This window comes from Ambystoma mexicanum, chromosome 4q, assembly GCF_040938575.1.
Source record: "Ambystoma mexicanum isolate Mex_15411 chromosome 4q, UKY_AmexF1_1, whole genome shotgun sequence".
Classification (NCBI taxonomy): domain Eukaryota; kingdom Metazoa; phylum Chordata; class Amphibia; order Caudata; family Ambystomatidae; genus Ambystoma; species Ambystoma mexicanum.
This window is the reverse complement of record NC_090928.1, coordinates 429415071-429438544: the sequence shown is the minus strand read 5'-3', so window position 1 is coordinate 429438544 and position 23474 is coordinate 429415071. Positions and strand designations below refer to the sequence as shown.

Here is a 23474-nt window from a genome sequence, read left to right as displayed (position 1 = left end):
ATGCCTCAGATCTCACTCGAACATGCTCAGGTCCTTTACTCAGCTGTCAGGGACAATGCCCATTGGGAGGCAGTGCATGCCATTTGTCAGGCGTTGGCGGGGCAGAGGCCAGAATCCCTGCTAATTTCTCCCAAAGGTCAAACCTGCTTTCTCCTATAAACCTCGTACTCTTCTTTCACAATGCACAGAGCCACATGCCAAAATTGAATCCTTCCTGCCACCACCGGGTGTCACTCATCATGTGTTGAAGTAGCACCAGAACCTTGGTTACAGAGTGGTGCTGTATCCTGCAAGGGGTCCTTTATGATGAATGAGGAGAGGAAAAGATAAAAGGTGAAGCGTGCCCCACAAAGCTGGATGCCCCATCTCTTGGCCTACAAGGGGTGCAGCAGCTGAAGGAAGGTGAAGAGAAGCATACTGGCAGTGACAGAAAGAGAAAGGGTGTTTGGGTGGGAGGGTATAGGTTGGACAGTCCAATAATCCAGCAATCCCGAGTTTGCAGTCTCTTTAACGCCCTGCTGGGTAGGGATCTCTGCCAGAGGTCTTTAAAAGGTTTTGTGCAACAGTCAAATTATTAGACAAGAGCAAACGTAGGCATGCAGTATTCATTATTTTTAAGGTCTGTCCAGTTATAGGAAGAGACTGTCAGGGATTAGCATATGCACACAATGTGAGCTGTCCCATTAGTGATGTCTCCTGGAGCCAGGAATGTACTACCTTACTGCATAACAGCTAATGTGCAAGGCATAAGGGACAGGGGCTGCCTTTCTGGAGTGCGGAGTGGTTGACTGATTTGTGCTCGAGTATTTTCCACTTTTACACAATTTTATATAATTTCTGGGATGAATGTCAGCGAATTGTATTTTGTGTGGGTTTTTTTTTAAATAGTTACTGTTAAGATGGATTTCTGAAATCTGGCCTGGTGGACAGATTTCATCAGGCCACCCTAGTTTAGTGAACAGGGGGTCTCTGGGAGGTTAGCCAAACCGATCAAGTTAAGTGAGGAGAGTGGTCAAGGCTAAGTCTCAGGAGAGGTGATTGGGGTCAGGGGTCCACATTGAATCCAAACGTTGAATCCACACAGTGTAATAGACAATGATTATACTTACACAGGTAGTATAAAAATACTCTACTTTAGGCCAAAAAACACACTATGAAAATGAATCAAGCAGGTAATAATATTACACATCACACAACACTTTAAATATAAAACATATATACAGTCACAGTTGTTTGATACAATGCATGCAATTCACCATTACACCTGAACGAAAAGTTAAGTAGTTAAGCAATTGTATAACCAGTCCACAGGAATCGAAGCTCTAACCTTATGTTGAATGGGGCCTTGTTCACAAAGTAACTTAAGAAGATGGTACAAAGTTAGGAAATGTTCCTGTGGTTGAAGATTGTTCCAAGTTCTTCAAGGTGATTTACAGTTAAGTCAAGTACTTTTTCTAGCTTCTAGAGCAGCATTTTCAATAAACATTTAAAAGGCAATGCAATGGAATATAAATCAAAGTTCTTACAAACCTTATACTGGAGGAAATAGGGGCATCGGTAAGTATTGCGACTACTCACTGCCCTTACCCTGATTTTCCCAAAGGACTTGGCAGGTCAAAAGGAGTTAGGGTTTCCCACTGTTGGATCCAGTAGAAGATGCTAAGGAGCTGCGGGCACAAATAAGTTTCCAGTCAGGTCCAGGAGCTGAGTCCAACCCTTTCCAGTGAAGAAATGCAGCAGGAAATGAGGCACGGCTCTTCAGGACACTCTACCAGATGGGTATGGCCGTTCCAGCATCAGTCACCATACACGGGCGACAGCAGGACTCTCACCAGTCACGAACCAAGGAAACCTTCCAGAACAGGACCCATCGATGCTGGGACACTGAAACGTGGCAGGAAGGCGACGTGTAGAACTAGCTGGAGACCCTTGAGGCAAAAGTGCGGAACAGCGATGCTTCAGGCATTGTAATCCAAAACGGAGCTGGTCAGTCCACTGGGTGGTCCAGGGAAGGTTCCAGGCTGCAGGATCGTGAGAAGGCATTGAGACTGGTTGGTCCCACCAGTCCAAAAGGTCAAAGCACCAGCATGGATCTTATGAGATCAGGTAGTCCAGTAGGGCATCACCAGGACAGCAGCAAGAATGGTCGCAAGGCCTCTTCAGGATTCGTCCTCAGGCTTTCCGTCGGCTGCACAGCTACACAGGATACTTGGCACCTCTTCAAATCTGCTGGAATGGCTGCAGAACTCCTTTTCCTATCCTAAATTCAGGTGAGTGATCAAACTCAGCCCTCCAATAGCAATGATCTGCACAACTCTTGCACACCAGCAGTGGTCCAATCAGGGGGCACTGCGGGGCTGACTCTTGCATGCATACTAGACTCACTGGCACCAGTTTGCGGATTGGGATCAGACAATCCCAGCCTACTTGCTGGGCGCATAAACGCATGGCATGCCCTAGACAGCGAAAAACAGAAACTTTCCTGGGCAAATGCAGGAAATGGTCCAAAATGTCACCCTCACAATTGCGACGGCCGAAATGTCCGACTTTTTTTTAAACACCCGCTTTACACCACATATATATTTGGGGGGAAATGGGATATTATAGAAACATGGGGGGCTTGCGGAGGGTCTCTCCCGCATATCTATGTGTTGTAAAGGGGGTTTAATAAAAAATGAAAAATCGTCATTTTCAGCCGTCGCAAATATATGTGGTCGCAGTTATCACATAGATCCCAAATGCATGACCATGAAAGGAAATTCCTGACCTGGGAATGCAGGAAGAAGGCCAAAGAACAAAATGACCAAAGACCAATAAAAGGACCCTGTGGCACGCGCATCTTAGTACACTAGCCACTGTTAGTAGTCAAATGCAGTAAACGCGAATGCGAACACTAAAAATATAGCAAACATGGTAAAAATGTTACTGATGACACCAGCTGGTCATTAGGCACACATGATCACCTGCTCGTAGTCATTATTCCACACACTGTTAAGATTTATCCACTCATCCCAATTATAACCCCCCCCCATTCTCATCTCTTAAGGGATATGCCAAAAACCAAATCAACCCCACTAGCCACACAGCTACTCCTGCAGAAATGTAGTGTTAAGCATGCATACATGCAATAGACAAGCAAGGAACAGAGCTCTTCCAAGTTGGGATGTTAGTCTCCTAGCACAGGTGGGACATCTCTGGAATGGGCTTTGCAATTGAAATAAACTGAATCAAAGATGAGTCTGCAAGATAAGCTCAGTGAGCTATAACTCTAGTTCATTACTTGCTGGACCAAGTCCCCTTTAGCTGCTGGCAAAAATCAAAAGTGCCCCTCACCCACCACCAGGGGTCAAGTCCTAAAGAAAGAAGTGGGGGGACTCATTAATAAATGCAATTGTATTCGACATCGCCAGAAATTAGCTCATCAATGTGAAAAGTGCACAAGACATTGAATTGGCTTTCCATAGCCACCCAAATTGCACAGGACAAATGGCATTTGCCTTTCATAAAATCAACACACACACAAAACCAAGAGAGGATATTTTCTTCTAATAGTGTTTCTAAAAAAGTTTAAAGGTGTGCATGTTTTAAACTCCAAGAACAAATATCAATGTTTTCCCTAGAACATGCACTACCGAAATGGGACATATCGCCTTTAGTCATTTGTTATTTTTCATCAGGTTTTATAGTGCAGTGGTGAAGTGTCTGCCCTGTGAACATAAAGACTGTGGTTCGAGCCCCGAGGTTTGTGTTAATTCCTAAATTCTTAGAAGACACTCAATGTTTATAATTTTTGCAGGGGGGGACTGAGTCCACCCTCTGAAAAAAGTGGGTGGACTCTGTCCATCCGCGTCTACCCTTGACTTTAGCCCTGCCCACCACCCTGGAATGGTACTCCAGAGGAAAATTGAGTAGTTGTGGGTAATGTAGAGGAATATGACACCCTGTAGTCCCCACCCGCTTCGATCATTGGATTCAATCCAAGAGGATATGCATATTCTGGTGTTCAGCAACTAAGAGTAGAGGAGCAGCTGGAAGCCTGAGATTGTGCCGTGTTTGACTCCAGCAGTTGTGCCAATACCCCAGCGTATATTCAAAAGAAGATACCCATTGAGACAACCCTATCGAATGTATCCCTGAAGAGATGACAATCTGAGGGAGGAACTCCCTGAAGGAATATGAGAAAAGAGCAAAGAAAGAAGCCTGTGACATCATAAGAGAATATGAATGATGTCTCAGTATACTGGCTGAAGAGAATGTATGGATCCTACAGAAACTAATGACGAAGTAAAGAATCAAGTGAACTTTTAAATATGAAAAAAAAGTTTACACGTGCACGAAGTGCTACAGAGAATCAACTGTTCAATAACTGTACGGACACTGAAACGCAAGGTAGACTAAGTCATCATAGAAGATGACTATATGTAGTGAACCGAATGCAGGCGAAGCCGCCACTGTTTAAAAGCTGGACATCGGTATCATGAATTTTAGTAATCCAGGACCCATGAAGAAGAAAGGGAAATTGTGTCGCAGTTAGAATAACCTAAATCGTGGAGCTGCATGATGAGGTTCTTTGTCCTGAAGTAAAGACTGAAGTAGCCAAGGTTGGCTATCTATTCTGGAAATGAGTGAACGTTGGAAGGATGAACCATCTCCTGTTAATGTGCTAAGAAAGAACACCAAGAGTGACATGTTTTATTCATTTAAGACATTTAAAACCTGCAAAATGGCCCAAATAGTGGTCTCCTGTCCCATGAGCCAAACATTAAAATAGAGTCGAACTTGGAGTGCTAGCTTACATGCTGCTAAGTGAACCAAATGTTCCTGGCATGGCAGAAGCATGCCAACCAATTGTAGTGGTCCATATAACGAAGGACCTAATAGTTTGAGAAGCCAATAAGAAACCGTGTACTTAATGATTTTGAAGATGACATGTTTTAGAGGTAGGCATATATTGTCCACCTGACAGTGGGCAGTCTATTAAAATCATAGTTCCTATATAAAGTGTACTTAGATGTTCCCCTTAAGCCTATCCCGATTCCCAATAGGTTTTTCATTATTTGCCATGTAGTATGATGTCACCTCTGACGTATTTTGAGTATATAATGTTGTTTTTATGGAAACATTGTTGAGAGAAATCGAGTGCACGTCTGTTGATGTCCGTTGTAACTCCCTGTTTTAGACAATTGACGATAAAACAATACTTTGCCATCTTCCTGAGTTGGTTCGGTTATTTGGACTCTGAGTTATTCTGTGAACCCATCCATTGCATGCATATTCCTAAAGGGCCTTAAACTCGCATGGGTGAAGATGGTTCAAAAAGATCCAAACTAGTTTGTCTCCAGAGTTTCTGACAATCGGGCATCCTCCAGCGTTAGCTGGACGATCGTAGAGTTTCCTGTGGAGAGCGGCCGAATAGAAATAAACTTGCAAGAAAAACCGAGACGGTTGGCCCTTATCTTAAAAATCATAAGTACCCTCTTTGTTTTTAAATGTATCAGATGTTTACAGCACCAGACCTTCAGTGACACACAGTAAAATAAAGGAGACAGCACTAATCCCCATGTCTATATTGTTGGGATCGTTTTGAAATGGGTGTACATTTGGGGCTATGCTGGGGAGTGAGGGAACTGAGATGAAAACCATCTTCATTGTCTTCTTGTAATCCAGCTATCTCTATGCTTATTTTGAAAGCAATAGCCAAGGGTCCAAGTGTTCTTTTGAATATGAAAAGATATACTCAACACCCTGTTTCATGCATAATTATGTCATATTTGCCTAGTGTAAAATAATTTACTGTCATTTTCACTTTGTACCCCATGTACGTCACACAGGGTGCGTTTTCCATTAATATGGGTTATGCTATACCACGTAGGAAATTGAAAATTTCACTGGCGGTAAAATATTACAGAAGAGAGAATAACCTGCCTGACTGCTGATTTACTGCTGGTGGTAAATTAATTACCCCTTGGTATTTTCTTCCACAGAATTTACCTCCAGCAGTAATGGCAGCTGGTGATAATACAGCATACCAACGTTGCCAACGTATGCCAGCTATCCGAGCAGTAATTACAGCAGTGCAGTAATTTACCCCCGTGGTACCACTTATGGAATGGGGGGGCGCAGTGCGCTTTTGCAATTACTAGAATCATCTGTAGATCCTTTTCTTGTATTTTGTACCCTGGCCAAGTTTCTCAATATGTATTTCATCATCTCCAGTCAGGTTTACATTTGTATGTGTGTTTCTCTCACATCAGTCAGTTGTAATTGTGTGTTTTACTGGAGCTGGGTGCTGCCATTTGGGAACGGGAGCACCCCTTTTGTTGCTCACGTTTTTCAACATGACAAATTGTGAGCTCGACTGAGAAATGTGAAATGCACCTGAATTGCACCTCCTTCCATAATAGCAGGTCCCATTTTGGGGAAAGGGGACCTCAATCTGAGTTTCACCTGCTCGTTAGTGGCCAGATTATGTTGCTTATATAGGTTTAATATGTGTGCACTCCTTCCATGCGTGTGTTACCTGTGCACGCATCCCATACACTCCCCACTGTACAGCAAATGGCGTCTAGAGAGCTCTAAATCCCTCCTCACTCAGGCAAGAGGGTTTTGGGTGGACACAAGGTTGTGTTTTGCGTTCCTTGAGTTGCATCTCCTGCAACTCTGGTGCCATGATTGAGACCTTAATCACTCCATCCTCAATCCCCATTGAAGTGTCGCCTCTCGGACTGTGATGCCGATTGACAACCCGCCACTATTCAATCCTAAAAGTTCTCTCTCTGTTATTCCCTTTGCTTTACTCCATCCTTTAGCTTCAGAACCAGAGTGAACTCCGCGCTCCCACCGCAGAGAAAGCCGCCTTCTTCCTGGATGCCGCCATTGCCTCTCGTAAGGGCAGCCAACGGGACTGTGACGAGGAGGATCACCGGAACTCGCACATGCTCTTCACACTGCACATTTACCAGTACCGGATGGAGAAGAGCGGGAAAGGAGGAAGTGAGTATCCGCCCTCCATCCCCCACGGCCTCAATTGCACGGGTCGAGGCTCCATGATACGCAATGTTTAGTGCACTTGTGTCATATGTATTGCTGTTTGCTAACCGGCCTACAGAGGATACACTATGATGATGGCCCATGAAGGGAAAACATAATGCTATCTTGCCACACAGGCAGATACATCTCCAAATGCAATGCATTCTTTTGGAAACGAACAGCAATGGTTTCTAATTCCACTCACCCGTGGCCGAGAATTATTATTATTATTATGATTATTATTATGGTATTTATTGATCGCAGACCTAGCTCAGAGAAGCAACGGAGCGCTTTGCAGAGGTATACAACAGAACAGATATAAAGTGGGGCGTAGGATACAGAGGGGCACAGAGGAGGGGTACAGCTGTACAGGGTGGCCAGGAGGAGAGGGGCGGATGGCATCTAGCGAGTCAGGTGGTGCAGTGGGCACCGTGATGGACTAGGTGTTGAGGAGGAGAGACTCCTTCCTTGAAGAGGTGGGTCTCTTCAGAATACTTGCATTATGGACTACAGTGAACAGAAACCTTTTTAGGCATTTTTACTATGGTCACTATGTGGTACGAAGGCTCTCACGTCTATCTTGCTCCAGTTGTGTTGTCTGGATCCCCAGCACTCGGCATATCACAGACACTAAATATCATGTTTTTAATACCCGAGTCCTGGTGCCTCTGTGGTGTGTGCAGTGTCTCTTCCGAGCGCCAGTGCCACTGGCATCAGCAGCTTACACGCCCCTTTACTAATGATCCGTTTTACAGAAGAAGGGTCAGAGGGCCGAGCAGTAAAATAACTCCACAAACATGAAGAACCCTGAAAATGAAGAGGTAAAAATAACTTTTGCTGAAAAAAACTAAGGTAAAAATTAAGAAAGCAAAAATATCCTAACGTTAATATTTAATACAAAAGGTTTCCCAAATTTTGAAAGTATGCCCTAAAAGCTGGAAATGGGCAAGTGCAAACAATGAGTTGATGGGTTTCGCTGGGGTGGCAGGTTACCTGGTACTGCTGAATCAATATTAAATCAAAAACACATTTTCACAACAAATACATATTTTGCACAGAATTTGCTTTTCTAGAAAAAGGAGTCATTTATTTATTTTTGCTTTCTTCGTATACATTCTCATTACATTTACTGTTCACGTTACTTTCAGTGTAAAATGAGTTATTGTTAATTCTTTGTTTTTACTGCTTAATTTTTCATCTGGGTTATTTTTACCAGAATATTATAAAACAGAACCGACTCAGTGCTAAGTATGAAGAGCACACGTGGCGGGATCTATAAGCACCCACCCAACCCCCGGGTGGGCTCCTCAGCCAATCAGGTTGCTCAGAAATTGGGCTGAACCACACCGTTTAAGTCTGCGATCTGAGCAACCTTGGTGATGCCGGTGCCCATCCTTTCATTTTCCCTGCCTCCCCGCCGTCTCTTTTTCTCTTCCCCACTCGCCACTCCCCAACTACCTAATTAGGTTCGACATGGGAGGAGTGATGCTGCAGTAGTGCAGTTCCGCTCCTCTCATGACCGCTGGCCGCCATACAAATGGAAGCGGAATAGGGGCTCTGATTGGAGCCTTGCTATTTCCATGGTGGCCATGTTGGATTACCATTTCTTTGAAGGAATAGGTCGCACACTCGTTGCAAACTGTTCAAATAAATAAAGGCCTTTTAGCACCCCTGGACGTAAGACCAGGGTGCAAATGGCCATAATGTTGAGTTACCAGGGCCGTTTACCGGGTGGCAACGGCCCAGGGCTGTCGTTAATGGCCCGAGTGAATTCAGGCCGTGGTCCATTATCACCCAGTATGGCTCGGATAACTCATCCCTATGGCCATATTGAAGACCTGCTGTTTGTCATAATTTGACGGTGGTTCCTATGCAACAAAAAAAACACCTGAAAGCATTTCAGGCTTCACACTTTTGTTCCCTTATCACTCATCTACGAGCCCTAATGCTCCATTGTCATCCAGAAAATAGTTGAATGGTCCTGAGTGCCCTTACGTGCTGATGTTTTTTTAGAACAGGTGTAAATTCTTCATTCATTCAAATATGGTGACGTACACCTTTCCAGAAATTCTACAGAGTGAATCATGACAAGGTACGACGCTAACTGGCTTGATGTCTAATTTCAATGAGGTGATAATGATTGATTCGACAGAAGCGTGGATGTATGCACGTGTGCAGCTATTCACGAAGAACAATGCGTCCTCATTTCCCTTGTGTGTGCTTCCTGGTGAAGCTCAGCAATGAAAGAGACCCACTTGGCTAGGTGCCTGCCCTTCTGTGCAGAGAAACTGGTTGGTGATCAGTTTGGCCCGATCTTCTTTTCGTGGTGGGGACATCACTGCTGCACATTTTGTGTAGGAAACTTAGTGTGCTTGTGTGCAAGTAATAAGACCGGAAGGTAAACATATCCTTACATAGGAAGGCATTTTGACTTTTTTGACAGCGCAGAGTGAATGCTCATCCTCTGTGACACAGTCTGCTAGGCAATCTGTACCAGTACCAAGTACAGTGTGGGCATGTGGGTAAGAGAAGGATGATGTACAGGTTCCGCATGTTTTCCTGGGCCCAAATATTAACAGCCTGGGGTTCTTTCTGATTTCAGTGATTCAAGGGTAGAGAGTCTGTCAGTCAATGTGAAATGCACAAGAATGGTTATTTCTCTCGAGAACAGACTAGCACAACACATATTTTCATGATGTGCGTACAACAGGACACAGAACACATAGGTATGGTTCAACTGCTTTATTTGCTCTCAGCTGATAGGGTTTGGAGGAATACCTGTGGGACGTGGAACCAACCAAAGGCAGATTCTAAGACAACAGTGACAGGATGGCAGGACAACACAACTCCAGTGAGGGGCCTAAGAGGACCTAGTTTCCTGAGTACAATGTACTGCTTGTGTTCTACTTCACAAGCTACCTGGACATCCACACCCAGGATAGCATCATTCATATAAGTCACATGCTCACACAGGTTTTAAGTGCCACAGCCCACTTCTTTGCTGCGACCTTGGCAGGCAATGGGAATGTGCAGCCTTTGATCTCCTACTGGAACAAGACCTGTCGGGTTACACCTTTTGCCTGGGGGTCTCTTGATGGTCTACAGAAGCAAGGTCTATAGCCTCCCCTCTTGCCTCTCCCAAGTCTTCTGGGTGGGATTTTCCTCTCCTCTACCTGGATTTTTCTCAGCCTGCAGTACATATGACCCCTCCTAGTCCGGGGTTTCTTCAAGGAGTCAAACATCTTTAATTGGAGATGGTTGCTTTCCAGCTACCACCAGTATCTGGGCTGGAGCCGCAGCAGGCTACTCACACATTTCTCCTTCCTCCGGCCTTGCTCCTGCCAATCTTTGGGCCAAGGCTCCCAGCAGGCTTGTCACGTAGTCACCTCTGCTTCTATAGTTCTCTCATGTGGTGCTAATTGGCCTTGTCTCTCCTCCTTCTCCTATTTCTGATACACCACTGACATTCACAGACAGGAGCCTTTGGCCTCTTTTTATAGCTAGGCTTTGCCAGTAATTGTTTCAATGAGTGTCCTAGTTGGAGTGTCTGTTTCCCCATTAAGTTTGCTGTTTGTGATTGGTGTGTGCCTAATCACAGTTTTAATTATGCTCCAGTGTTTTTATTCATTCATTCATTCATTCTCTTCATTTGTATAGTGCCTTTCACCAAGAGTGGTCCCAACATGCTGTCGGTTGAACACCCTCGGTGGGACCGCAGTCCAAAATGTGGAGAAATTGGAAGTGCTATTATGCGTGTGTGCATTAGTCCATTAAAGTAACGAGAGGGTGGCCAAGTCCCTGGTAGACAGCCATTTATAAATGTCATATGGATGAGTGGAAAGGGGTACACTAGAGAACTAAATAGGGGAGGTGTGTAAGAGGTAGCTATGTGTGTAGCTACGGTTCAGATTTGTGTTGTGAAAGGTAGCTGCATTCTTATGACAAGGGTGTTGTGCAAGTGTTTGAGTTGTGTCTAAAGCAGATGTGTGAGGGAGTGCGGCCGTACTTTAGGCTAAATCCTGAAGGTGTGAGGAGCAGATGGAATAAATAGTTTGAAATACAATAGGCACTGCCCATCCATTGGATTCCATCAAGGTCCAAGCCAAAACTAATTCTCAAAATCCATCCAAGTGCAATACAAAGCCCGCCCTCAGCGTTCTAAGTGCAATACATTTCCCAACCCCAGGTCCTTCCAAGTGCAGTACATTTCCCACTTTAAGATTTACAGGTACAGATACAATCCCTGACCTCATATGCATCAAAGTATCAAACCTTATAGCCCATCTTCAAAACCAGTGCAGGTAATTGTTCTCCCTCCCATCAATCCAGTTTCTCATCGTAAAGGTATGTTTAAGTGCGAGACATTGCCATCCTCAAAATCATATAAGTATATTACCTGGCCTTCTCTAATTTGGCTCATCACAGCTTAAAAAATACCCACACTGCATTGCCATAAAATGGGACGGTGGTTCAGGCGGAGGTGAGAAGCAGGGACCGAACTGAGAGGATACCTTAGGGGATGTAATCAAGGCAGGCAGCTGTACGGCGAGAGAGTGGATGGGGAGAGGGGAAGGGGTTGCTTACCATTGATCAGTGCGTGTGAGAGAGGGAGTAGGCATGTGGCTTCAGGATGCGGGAGGGAAGAGCCAGGTTTTGAGCACCTTCCTGAATGCAAGGTGGTCGTCTATGAGATGTAGAGTGAGGGGAAGGGAGTTCCAGAAGGTCGGTGCTAGGACAGAGAAGAAGGAGCCACCTAGTCTGGAGAACTTGTGAGGGAGACCACCAAGAGGTGGGCTGAGCCTGATTTGAGAATCTGGGTGGCGTGGTAGTGTGAGAGTTGGAATTGCAGGAATTCAGGGTCTTCCTTGTGGACGGCTCAGTGGGTAATGCCATGGCTTTTAAAGTAGCCTGTCGGCTGATGGGGAGCCAGTAGAGTACTCTGAGTGCAGGGGGTATGTGTTCTCTGGGGGAGAGTGTGAGGAGAAGCCTTGCCGGTGAGGTTTGGATCCGTTGGAGCTTTCTAAGTTGGAAGGCAGGAGCACCCAGATAGAAGGAATTGGAGTAGCCTAGTATGGAGAGGATGATGGCCATCATTGCAGAGGCCCAATTCATACCCCCAATTGCATAAGTGGGGGTATAAAAGATAGGGAAACATCTGCTTGAGAATACAGAGGTGGAAGTTGGTTGATCTGGAGACTGCATGTTCTAATATGCTAATTCATGCCTCTCCTGGCCCATAGCCTGAGCTCACAAAGAGTTTCTCTATAATCATGGGATCAGGCAATAATGTCATGGTGGTGGAGCGATCTAAAGTCTCCGCTGGAAGCACTGGAAGCGAGTTGCTTGTTCACGCACAGCATCTGCTTGCAGTGTGTATGCTGAAAGTGTGTCTTTTCCTCTTCTGCCATTTATCTATTGTCGGCCTTCACTCTGTGGTTCATGCAACCTGTGCACACCTGAGGTGCACTTGTCACAAAGCTCTGCTTGCATAGTGGATCCTTGCGTGTTTGTCCTACATGTTTTGTTGCCATAGAAACCCTTCCCTGGGGCATCTTTTCTTGGTGTTCTTCGCCTTGTTCTCTTTTCCTTTACATAAGTACAGTAATATGGCCAGACTACTTCCTTCCCCATTAGAGATACTACGCTTTGAGTGACACTAGGGTCCTTTCCTTTACTGACTACTGGCAGGACATGCAATGGTGCCCCCAATGGGGCTCCACATGTACCACCTTCAGACATTGTAGACATTAGCTGGTGGTGTCCCCAGCCCCCTGAGTGTTTTATTTTTATTTTAGAAAATGGCTTCAGTTAATTGGCACCAAAAGAGAGTTGTATTGCCACCGGTCCCAGAAGCAGCGTTCAAGGACCAAAATGGCTCCCGCCCAGAGCCGGCCCTGGGGGGGGCAAGCTGGGTGACCGCCCGGGCACCGCGCCCCCCAGGGCGCTTTTTGCCCCCGCCATGCCAGCTCGGGGGAGTCTTTCAAGGGCTCCCCCGAGCTCGCGTTGTGTGAGAAGGTGCAGCAGGCGGCCTTTTACTGGAAAATGTGCCCGCTGCAGTGGGTGCATTTAAATGCGCCCCTCCGCCGCGGACGCTTTTCATAAGAAAAGGCATCATTGGCCCCACACCACGCCAGCTCCGGGGAGTCTTTCAAGGGCTCCCCCGAGCTGGCGATGTGGCAGAAGGCGTGGCAGGCGCCACATTGTCATTGAATGAACCCGCGGCGGCGGGCTCATTCAATGCCAATGGGGTGCTAACGCGCCCTATTTAACCTCCTCGCTTGAGCGAGGAGGTTAAAAAAAAAGTGGCCCCCTCCTGGCCCCGCCCCTTTGCCCCCTCACCCCCTGTTAACCAGGGTGGCGCGGTGGGCGAGGAGGGGCGCCAATTCGCCCAGGGCGCTACTGCCCTTAAGGCCGGCCCTGCTCCCGCCTCTGCGTTTGAGTCATCCCATGCCCGTGCGACATCAGATTGACAGGGATGTGCCCTAAACTACATGCACAGACTTTGGCATTATGTTAGTCCTCAACTTATGGCGAAAGGAAGCACGTGGATTTTTTCCCAAAAATGTGATTCGAATGTTTTGCCCATTTATTTCATGGAGTGACGCCGCCTAGGACTTCCGGCTCCTCTTCCAATGACTGCTTTCTTTGTGACCCGGGAAGAGTATAGGTCCTTTATCAATGCGGCCTTTCAGAAAGAATGGCGATGATTCATGTACAGCAGTCAAGTGGACTGATTTGCACCATCTCTTTCTGTCTCCCCCCAACAGTGTCCGGGGGCCGCAGCCGCCTGCATCTCATCGACCTGGGCAGCTGTGTGAAGGTGCTGAGCAAAAGCCGGGACGGAGGCTCGGGGCTCTGCCTCTCACTGTCCGCCCTGGGCAACGTCATCCTCGCCCTCGTGAATGGCAGCAAACACATCCCATACAAGTAAGTGATGAACAGTTCTACGTTGTGGCGAATGTAAAACCACTGGCGGGGCGGACGGAGGGTGTGCCATTGCATGCTGTCTTTAACAAGGCTACTCATTTGCGTATTGAACGGCATGCGGAAGGGGACTCATATGTCATCTGCATTTTGGGACTTGTAGTTTTGCTTTTCCTATTATAAGTACAGCACTAGAAGTCTCAGAATGTGAAGAATCAAAACAGAACTAGATGAGCTAGGAATTACCCCGTTTCCTCGCCGGCCAGTTTGCTCGAAGCTCATTTCCTCTTAGGCTTTTTTCCACTTTTTACCGCAAAACCTAGATAGGGGTTCGGGTTAGGTCTTAAAAAATGTGGCGGTTCCGGGGGTGGGTCTCCCGTGCATATCTAGAGGTAAAATGTGGTAAAAAGAATATGAGCGAATGGGATTTGAGCAAATTGCTGCGATGACATCACATTGATCCTGAAAGAGAGTACCAGTACTCAACTATGTGGCGGGGTAAACATTAAAGTTTTTCATTTCACTGTATCACAATTTAAAGGACTAAGCTTCTGCAGCCTTTGCTGGGGAAAGCAGTGCTCTCTCCCTCCTCCTCGCTCCACCACCCGCACTGCCCATATTGTCTCCTTCAGGGCCCACTCTGCAGAACCAAAGGAGAGGCAAACATGTTGCCGCTGTGCTCTCACACCAGGTGCGGACCAGTGTTTCGCTAAGCGGGCTTCACCTTTTATTTGATGGAGCAGGGATTGATATGGAAAGCCTGGGAAATTACTTTTGTAAGTCGTGTCTTTATTATTAGCAGCACCTATTCTAATGGATGTATACTAATTGACCTTTTCACAATTGACCTCGGGAGAATTGACCGCGGGAGAATTGGTCTAATTTAAATGGTCAATTAGGACATATATGCAGGGGATATCCCCCGCAACCCCCCACCCAATCCAAAACCCCCTGCAATCCCACACCCAATCCCCTTATATTATTTATAATCCAAAACCAACCCAATACATATATAAAATAACTAAAATAATATAAAGGTCAATTGTGCAGAAGGGTAATTAGGACTACTATAATTAGGTCAATTAGGACAAAAGGTCAATTGTAAAAGGTCAATTTGGGTAATACCATTCTAATATCTAAATGTTTAAGTAATTGGAGTTGTGATGGAACGTTTTCGACTGAAAATGTGCACGAAGCTCCAGCTACCAAATTTCACATTAGACAATGAAAGTGAGCAATAATAAAACTCCTTTTTTAAAGCTTAGTTTACAGCTATGGTATCTGCTCGTTTGCTATGCAAAAAAGAAAGTCTCATTTTACATGGATATTCAAACTTTCTTAACACAATGCATAACAATAACCTGGAAGTGTGTGTGAAAGGATCCCAGATACACTGCTTTACCAAAGTGTAAGATACTTGGCACATCATTTAATCTCACTGGGTGTTGCCTGCAAACAACAGTGTGCGCCTAAAAGGGACCTGTGTCCAAGGTTCTGCTCGGAAACGGTGGGTACCGAAAGTGTGGTGCTAGAATGTCTCCTTCAGGGCCCACTCTGCAGAACCAAAGGAGGATCAAACATGCAGCTACTGTGCTCTCACACCAGGTGAGGACCAGTGTTTCGCTGAGCGGGCTACACCTTAGTAGCTTGGTGAGTACCTGCACTTCTTTTTTTCCATTTAAAGCACTGAAATAAACTGTTTGCACCGCTGTTGGGCTACAATAGTCAGCCTCATCAATGAACTCTGCGGCAAACTCAGAACAAAGCCTAGCACTGGAACCGATGAACGTGGGTTCTGAGAACAGCCTGCATCCAGCTCTTTGGGACTTAAACCAGCGAATTGTTTCTGTCAGAGTTGTGATGCTGCCAACACAAATAGCGTAAGGGATGGCATCCTGCCTGAAGGTGTACTGCTCCATGTTACAGAGCCTCCATGCTCCACTAGAGGCGTATGACTGCGGGATTTTCACCGGACAAAGCCATCTTAGATCACTCAAAGCCGCTGCTTTGAGTGCATCGGTGCACGTGCTTTACTTCCATGCCACTTTTATTACAGGTGCATAATTATGATTTCTTTCAAATTCAATGTGATTTGTTGCTTTTTTGGTGCATACCTCAATAATATATTGAAAAACTCATCCTCCATTTATCAGACATAATAGCTCTTAAATTCTGGGTACTCACTCTGCATTGAGCTGCTTCTGGGAAATCAAAAGAGATACTCACTTTCTCTCTCCCATGTCACCTTGTATGGCTTGTCATATGTGTAGTTTTGGGGCACCCCTACCACGAACCCCCAAAGGCCTAAATGACCACAGTGAAAGACACGGGGCCTGATTCATGGAATATTTGCCATGTTCAAAGTGACTTTGCACTGCTGAAAAGTGACTTTGCACTGTCGACACAACCCCTGATTCATGGAACCATGCAAAGTGTATTTTTGCAGTGCAAAGTCCGGGCACATGTACGACACAGAAAGATTAGGCCACTTACCGCATGAAGTGAATAATGGCGGGATTCACTGCAGGTTATGAGATGGAGATTAGATTGAAGCCACATGATGTCGTGCAACCATTGACAGCAATTTATGAATATAACATTTTAGAAGGGACATATCACTTTGTGAAATTGGAATAGACATTGCAAATAACTCTGATAGAATAAGAGTTATGATAAATTGCAGGCTGCAAACAATAAATATTAAGGATTTAGCCTTTTTGCCAGTGAAAAACAATTTATGAACCAGAAATACACTTGGTTTACTACAGAGAAAACCGACAAAGCTCTGGCAATGTAGGCTGGCGTTGGTCGGAATAAGGTTCATGGAGTGTGTCAGCGATACCAGCACTGCACCACTGAGCTCTGTGTTATGTTCGCAGGATGTCTACCGCTGCCAATTTAATGGTCTCCAGGCACTCTGCAGGATCTGTAACTTAGAGAGTGGTTGGTTAGTGGGAGGAGAGGGAGTGCATACACGTGTTTTTGCTATGGTTTTGGTAGTTTCAGTTCAGAAAAACTGGTCACTTTGTGTGTGGGTTTGTTTCTATGTGGTCTGGGCTAGTTGGCGTTGAGAACATTTGCATCTGTATTTATTTATTTTATTTGTAACTTCGCTCTTAGGCATCGAAGCGCAGGGACAAGACAGAACAGCAAAAAACAAAAGCAGAAATTAAACATATGAAGTCAGCAGGCAAAAATCCATGAAAAGTCACTCAATGAGAGGAGTCTTCAATCTGCGTTTGAAGGAGGCTATAGTGCTGCATATTCTTCGATCCGGGGGCAGGGCATTCCAGAGCAGAGGGGCTGCTACAGAAAAACAGACATCAAGTACCCGTGATAGCTTGGGTATGGGTGGGTGCTTGTAACAAGTTGTTTGATAAAGTTCACCTGGCAGAAAGCCATGGCAGCTGTTTTGCCAGCTACACAGGACTTTTCCAGTAAAGACACGCATGGGTAATACATAAAGTCCGGAATAAAATCCGTTTTTGAAAAGGAATCCAGTGAAGTGATCTTCTTGCCAAAGACACATGATCTGTTCTTCGGAGGCCAGTGACTACTCGAACCGCATTATTCTGGACAACTTTCAGGCGGTTAAGCTCTCCTTTGTCTATGCCCTGCAGAAGGCTGGAGCAGTAGTGAAGGCGAGAGCCTATTATGGCATGAGCCGGTATTGCACTATCCGCTGGGTCCAAAAAAGGCCTGATTTGCACCAATACCTTAATCTAATAGGATGAACAGGACACAAGATTTCTAATATGCGCTTTCATTGAAAGTTCTTGATCAATTACACACCCACAGTTTTTACTGTAGGTAGTGCTGTCAGCTCACACTCAGCAGCTTGAAAAGGGGATTAGGCAGAGTCCATTTTATGAAGCTTTGGTGCGGTGCCGACCATCATAATTTCAGTCTTTGGATTGTTGAGAACTAGACCATTTAGCATCATCCACTGCTGAATTAAATTGTAGGTGTTGTTTACAGTCAGCAAAGCAAGCACATGATTACCAGTAAGAGGAATAAGATGCCGGGGAAGAGCAAAGATATTAAACAGTGCTGGGGACACATATGGACCCTGCGGTGCCCCACAAGCTAACTCATAACCCTCTGCCATAATATCCTCATGGAAAACTCTTGCAGTACAATTAGATAAGAATTAGAGAGCGCAATTAGAAGCCTCTGTGGAAAAAGAGGCTGCATCTTGCAGCCTGGCAACCAGGATGGTGTGATCCACCAGATCAAATGCTGCTGTGAGGTCAAGCAGCGTCAAAAGGGCAGTTTTGCCCTTATCGAAGTGCTGAAGAATAGTTGTTTTTAGATCCAGGATGGTGGATTCAGTGCTATGATTGCTTCTGAAACTCGATTGTTTAAGACCAAGGATATTATGCAGTCCTAGAAAGTTTTGAATTTGGTGGTGTGCCACCTTGTCCAGGATCTTCAAAAGGAACGGGGAGATTGTTATAGGATGATAGTTCCTGGCAAAGGAACGGGGAGATTGTTATAGGATGATAGTTCCTGGCAAATTAGGGTTGAGAAACAATTTTTCAAGAGAGGCGAGACCCATGCATATTTGAGAACTGTTGGAACCAGATTCTGACTGAAAGAAAGCTTGACAAATTTAGTAATCAGTAGTGTAAGTAAGGCAGCACAGGACTTCACAATGATTGCAGGGCAACCATCGCCTTTACAATTTGTGGGATTGATTTTTGACAGAAGATCGAGCATTTCAGATTCTGTTATTTCTGAAAACTCAAAAAGGGGCATAGGGGCAACTGATTTATCAATTTTACCTTGAAGTGGGAAACCCTCTAGGAGGCATACATTGTTCACTGAGTCCTCCTTCATCCTTTCAATTTTTTGCCTCATGGAATTCTGGATGTTTCTACACCAGTTAATGTCCTCTATAACTAAACAGGTGGGAAGGAGGGGCTCCTTGAGTTCCCTTAAGATCTTAAAGCGTTCCTTTGAACTCGACGATGATTTAATTATGTTCCTGTAAGAGAGTTTCTTAGCCTCCCCGATAGCATTTGTATGAGCCTTGACTGCTGCTGAATAGATGATTCTGGAGATAGCGACTTCCTCCATCTCTTAAATGCTTGATTTTCATCTGGATTTCCAGAGTATACCATATTTTAGATGGTTGTGTCTTCACTAATCTTTGTTTTAATGGTGCAAGAGTGTCAACAGGCTGAGTCCTCCCTTCCTCATAGGCCAAAGTCAGCTTGGTACATGAAATGTAGCTGGAAAGATTATTAAGTATTGGAGCAAAAAAAGGGGACATGGCATCAGTAGTGAGTTTATGCAAATTACAGCAGAGGATCTTTGTTGGTGGGTCTCTGGCTTTTTTATTTTGCAGAGACCGAGGTAGTAGAAATTGAACAAAAGAATGGTCTGACCAAGGACATGGACTGACCTCCAAACTATCCAGTACTTGCCCATGCACAACTTCCCAAACCAGGGACCTACGTCCACTATGAGTAGCTTCTATAATGTGGTGCCGGAACCCTAGGCCCTCTAGAGATATTTGTAAAGATTTCACCGTAGAGTCCAGGGTGTCGTCAAATACTAGGTTTAGATCTCCCATGAGCATCACTTTGGATCTTGGTTTGAGGGAGGACACGAGCAAGCCACATAGTTGAGTTGAAAACTCTGGCATATTATTAGGTGGCCGATACAATAAGAACATGTTGAGAGTATTACTATGATCAATTGCCCATTTTGCTTGCAAGAGTTCACAATCTGGGATCACAGCTGTATTGAGTTGTCGGATATTGAGCGATGAGTGAAAAATAAGAGCCACCCCACCTCCTCTCCCCGACAATCGGTCAGCTCTAAAGATCTTACACACTGGTGGTACAGCCAGTGTAAGTGCTGGACCTGCAGCAGGATGCAACCAATACTCTGTGATAGCAGAGATGGCAATGCCATAATCCAAAATTATATCGGATATCTCTGTAGAATGTTTAATAAGTGATCTAGTGTTTAATAGTAGATATCTTACATGCTTCAAAAGCCTTTCTCCAGCAGAGCAAGGACTTCCCTCTCAGCTAATGTGCTCCGGGAGAGGCTATATATCTTGTTCTGCCCCACTATTCTGGACTTCACTGAGGGTGCTTTCAGTTGATACAGGGAGAGCTTCCTTTTCGGAAGCAGCAGTTATATCGAGTTTTGAGCCAATGTGAATCAATGAATGAAGAGAAGTGTCCATAGCCTTTACACTGATATTTGTGGCTAGCATATTACACTGGTGAGGTTAGGGATGCCACTCGACAGATAGCCCTCTATTGGCTCAACACCACAGGTACGTTCTTTGAGCTTTAAGGGGCAGGCTCTGGTTTCCTTCAGACACACTTGTAATTTAGATATAGTAGCCTCCGTGCAAACGTGTTTATTAGCCATGCTCTCTCTGTTTACTTGTTAGCTCATTGTTGGCTGACAAGCAATTCTGAGAGGGCCGCTGAAACACCATTTCACTAGGGGTGTCCGCTGCCAGATGCAAATTAGAGATGAAGCTCCTGTATGGGATCTTGGGGAATTATGATGGAAAAGCGGCACTTGCCAGAACATTGTGTGATGGTAGTAGACCAAGATTACACTATTTCTGAAGAATAGACTTTCTATTTAATACCACAGCAACATTAGATATCTTCATTTATTTAGGTGAACAGTTGCCACAATTCTAAGAATTAAAGAAACAAGTGTCGTACCACTCAGTTTCACTCCACAAAAGCCAGAACAAGCCCAGACGAGAACTGGTGTAACCCAGCCGTGCTCAGGCACTGGTGCTGATGCGCAACCGGCAGAGCTTAAGCCTGCACAGAGGGCTGGATATTGTAGTTCTAAAGGTATAAAGCGTACTTTGTGCTATTTTTGAAAAATTGCTTTGTAGTAAAAAAAAATGCAATAAATAAATAAATCGAAATTAGATATTCACACAGAACACATTTTAAGTTATTTTTAGAACTTGCAAATAATTCCGAAGTCAAATCACAACAGATTGGTTAGACATGGCAATCATGTTAAACCTCAAGAGGAGCAGTGATAGAAATGCTCTGTACAGTCCTTAGTGATCCCACAATCCACCCAGAATATTCATTCAGACACAGCCACACAATTCACCCAGTATCAAGTTTAGAAACAAGTAGCAAGCCTAGCAGGATTGTAACAAGCTTTTTAACGCGAAAACCAGCCTTGCTCAAATGCCAGCGCTAACGCGCCGCCGACAGATCTTAAGGCTGCACAGAGGTCTGGGTATTGTAGTTCTAAAGAACTACTGCTGGCAATTTAGCCGTATTAAGGTCCACACTGTATGTTGGAGTGCTCGAGGAGCCCAAAAGAGCACTTGAAGCAGATTTTGGGAATTATAAAGCATACTTCAGGCTATTTCCGAAAAATCGCTATGTGGTCAAAAAATGCAAGTATAAATCAATCAAACCTAGATATTCACACAGAATGATTTTAAAGCTATTTTTAGAACTTGAAAATAATTCCAAAGTCAAATCACAACTGATTGGTTACACGCGGCAATCAAGTTAAGCCTCAAGAGGACCAGTGATAGAAATGCACTGTACAGTTCTAAGTGATCCCACACTCCGCCCAGAATACTCAATCACACACAACCATGCAATGCACACGATATTAAATTTCTCCAGCATGGGGTCTGGTATGGATCCACATGCTCATGAATATTCCCCGTCGTCAGGCTGGGAATCCTCGGTAAAGAAAAAATCAGTATCAGTTATGTTTCTGATCTGTCTTTCTTAGTAGTAACCAATCACTGGTGTCTGGGTCATACTGCCCCCAGCCAATAACTGCCCTCTCCCGAAGCCCCGCCCTCGGCAGCCATCCTCATATTTTTACTGCACGCTCAAGTGTTGGGAGTCCTCGTGCTATAGCTCTCGAGCTTTTACTCCGTTTTGCGCTTTTTCAAAGAGATTTATCTCATTTTTCGGTTTAATCGAGCCTCAAGCTCCACCGTTTCTACTTCCGATCAATGGGGACCCGTTTCGGATTTATCTACGCCCCTCAAGGGTGAAGTTTTCGTCGAGCGCTTCTTGGAGGATTCCAGAAGTTTCTGAGGCCTACCTCGTGGATGAGAAGAACATGGCCCAGGATAAGGGAAGCTCGACTCCCGGCAAACTGTTCAGGATCTGCCCTGGATGCAACCTACAAAATGTGTTCAAGGAGGACGAGCATTCGAAATGCCTCTATTGCCTCCACGAGGACAAAACGCACGTGGAGAAGGACTGTGCATTTTGCATGAACATGTCGGATCGGACTATGAGGGATCGCCGGACCTGCCTCTCCAACTGGCTGGAAGGCAAGAGCCCAGCAGGTGAGAAGATGAAGAAGTCCGAGCGGTCTTCTAAGTCCTGTGAGGGCGCCCCAGCGACGGGGGCCCAACAGAAGGCAAAGCACCGTGAGTCTGCGGGCACCGGGAGGGCCGAACGGTCGGGCTCCTTGCTGCCAGGCAGGGCGCACCTTCACCGACGCCATCAACCGCGAGCCAAGGCTCTGGCTCGGGGAAGAGAAAATCTGAGAACCCGGCTAAGCTTCTGGAGAAGCCCCTGTTGATCTCGAAGGAACCGGCCGAGGGGGAGCGAGGCGGTGACTCTCCCCCTAAGGTGAAGGCCTCAAACACGCCTAAGGCAGTGAAGGCCCTGATCCACCCGGCTAAGGCCTCTATCGAGGGAGTCGCTGCAGCCCTGGCAAAGCCTGTGGAGGCTATCCCAGTGGAGGCGACCTCGGGGCCCAGAGTTTCCCTGCCTCCGCGGAGGGAATCCTCTTTTAAGCCCATCGAGAAGACCCCCGTGAAGACCCCGGTGGAAAAAGAGGGGGGGGGCGGTGTCCATTACGGACACAACCTCCGAGGAGGAGATGGCCGAGAATCTGGAAGAGGCCCAGCCCCACGGTAGGAATCCCGAGGAGGGGGGACGACGAGAGCGAGGGAGGTAACGACAACGAGGTTCCCGTGGAGGAACAACCGTCACTCCCGGCACGCCCGTCGCAACCCGAGCCTCAGGACAACTCGGCGGCCATTTTGACGGCAATCCAAGCCTTATGCACGGAGATAAGGATGAGACTGCCACTACCCCCGGTGGATGACCCAGCTGTGACGGGTCCGTCAGGAAGCCCTCCGAACAAGAGGAGGAGAATTCATCCAGTGCCCCTTCAGCCCTCACGGCCTTCTCAGCCTTTGTCGCCTACCCCGATCCCGAGAGACGACACGGGAACGGACACGGCCACGACAGGGACCGATGGCGGTGACGACGGGTCTGGCCTCCCTTCCTCGGGCTACCCGCCCGACGAGATTGGCTCCTTCCACGCCATGATTAACAGGGCATCCAAGCTTTTTCAGCTCTGCCCTGAGGAGAAGAAGAAGGAAGGCTTCCTCTACCAACGGTGCGAGGCCAAGAGGAAGACGGTCCTCGCGGTGCCGTTGCTGGATGACATCTGGGACGAGGGACTTGCGCTCCTCAAGAACCCGTCCACAACACCTGCCAAGAGGGACCGGTATGAGAAGAAGT

At 46.0% G+C, this 23474-nt stretch overlaps 1 protein-coding gene across 1 annotated transcript in view; it reads left to right on the top strand.

The window, feature by feature from the left end:
- KIF26B (kinesin family member 26B) overlaps positions 1–23474 on the top strand; it is an 876378-nt gene that overhangs the window by 744965 nt on the left and 107939 nt on the right. Inside the window, exons 9-10 of the mRNA XM_069608003.1 lie at positions 6810–6993; positions 13797–13956. Of these exons, the coding sequence (XP_069464104.1) occupies positions 6810–6993; positions 13797–13956 (344 nt within the window). The remainder of the gene's footprint in view (positions 1–6809; positions 6994–13796; positions 13957–23474) is intronic.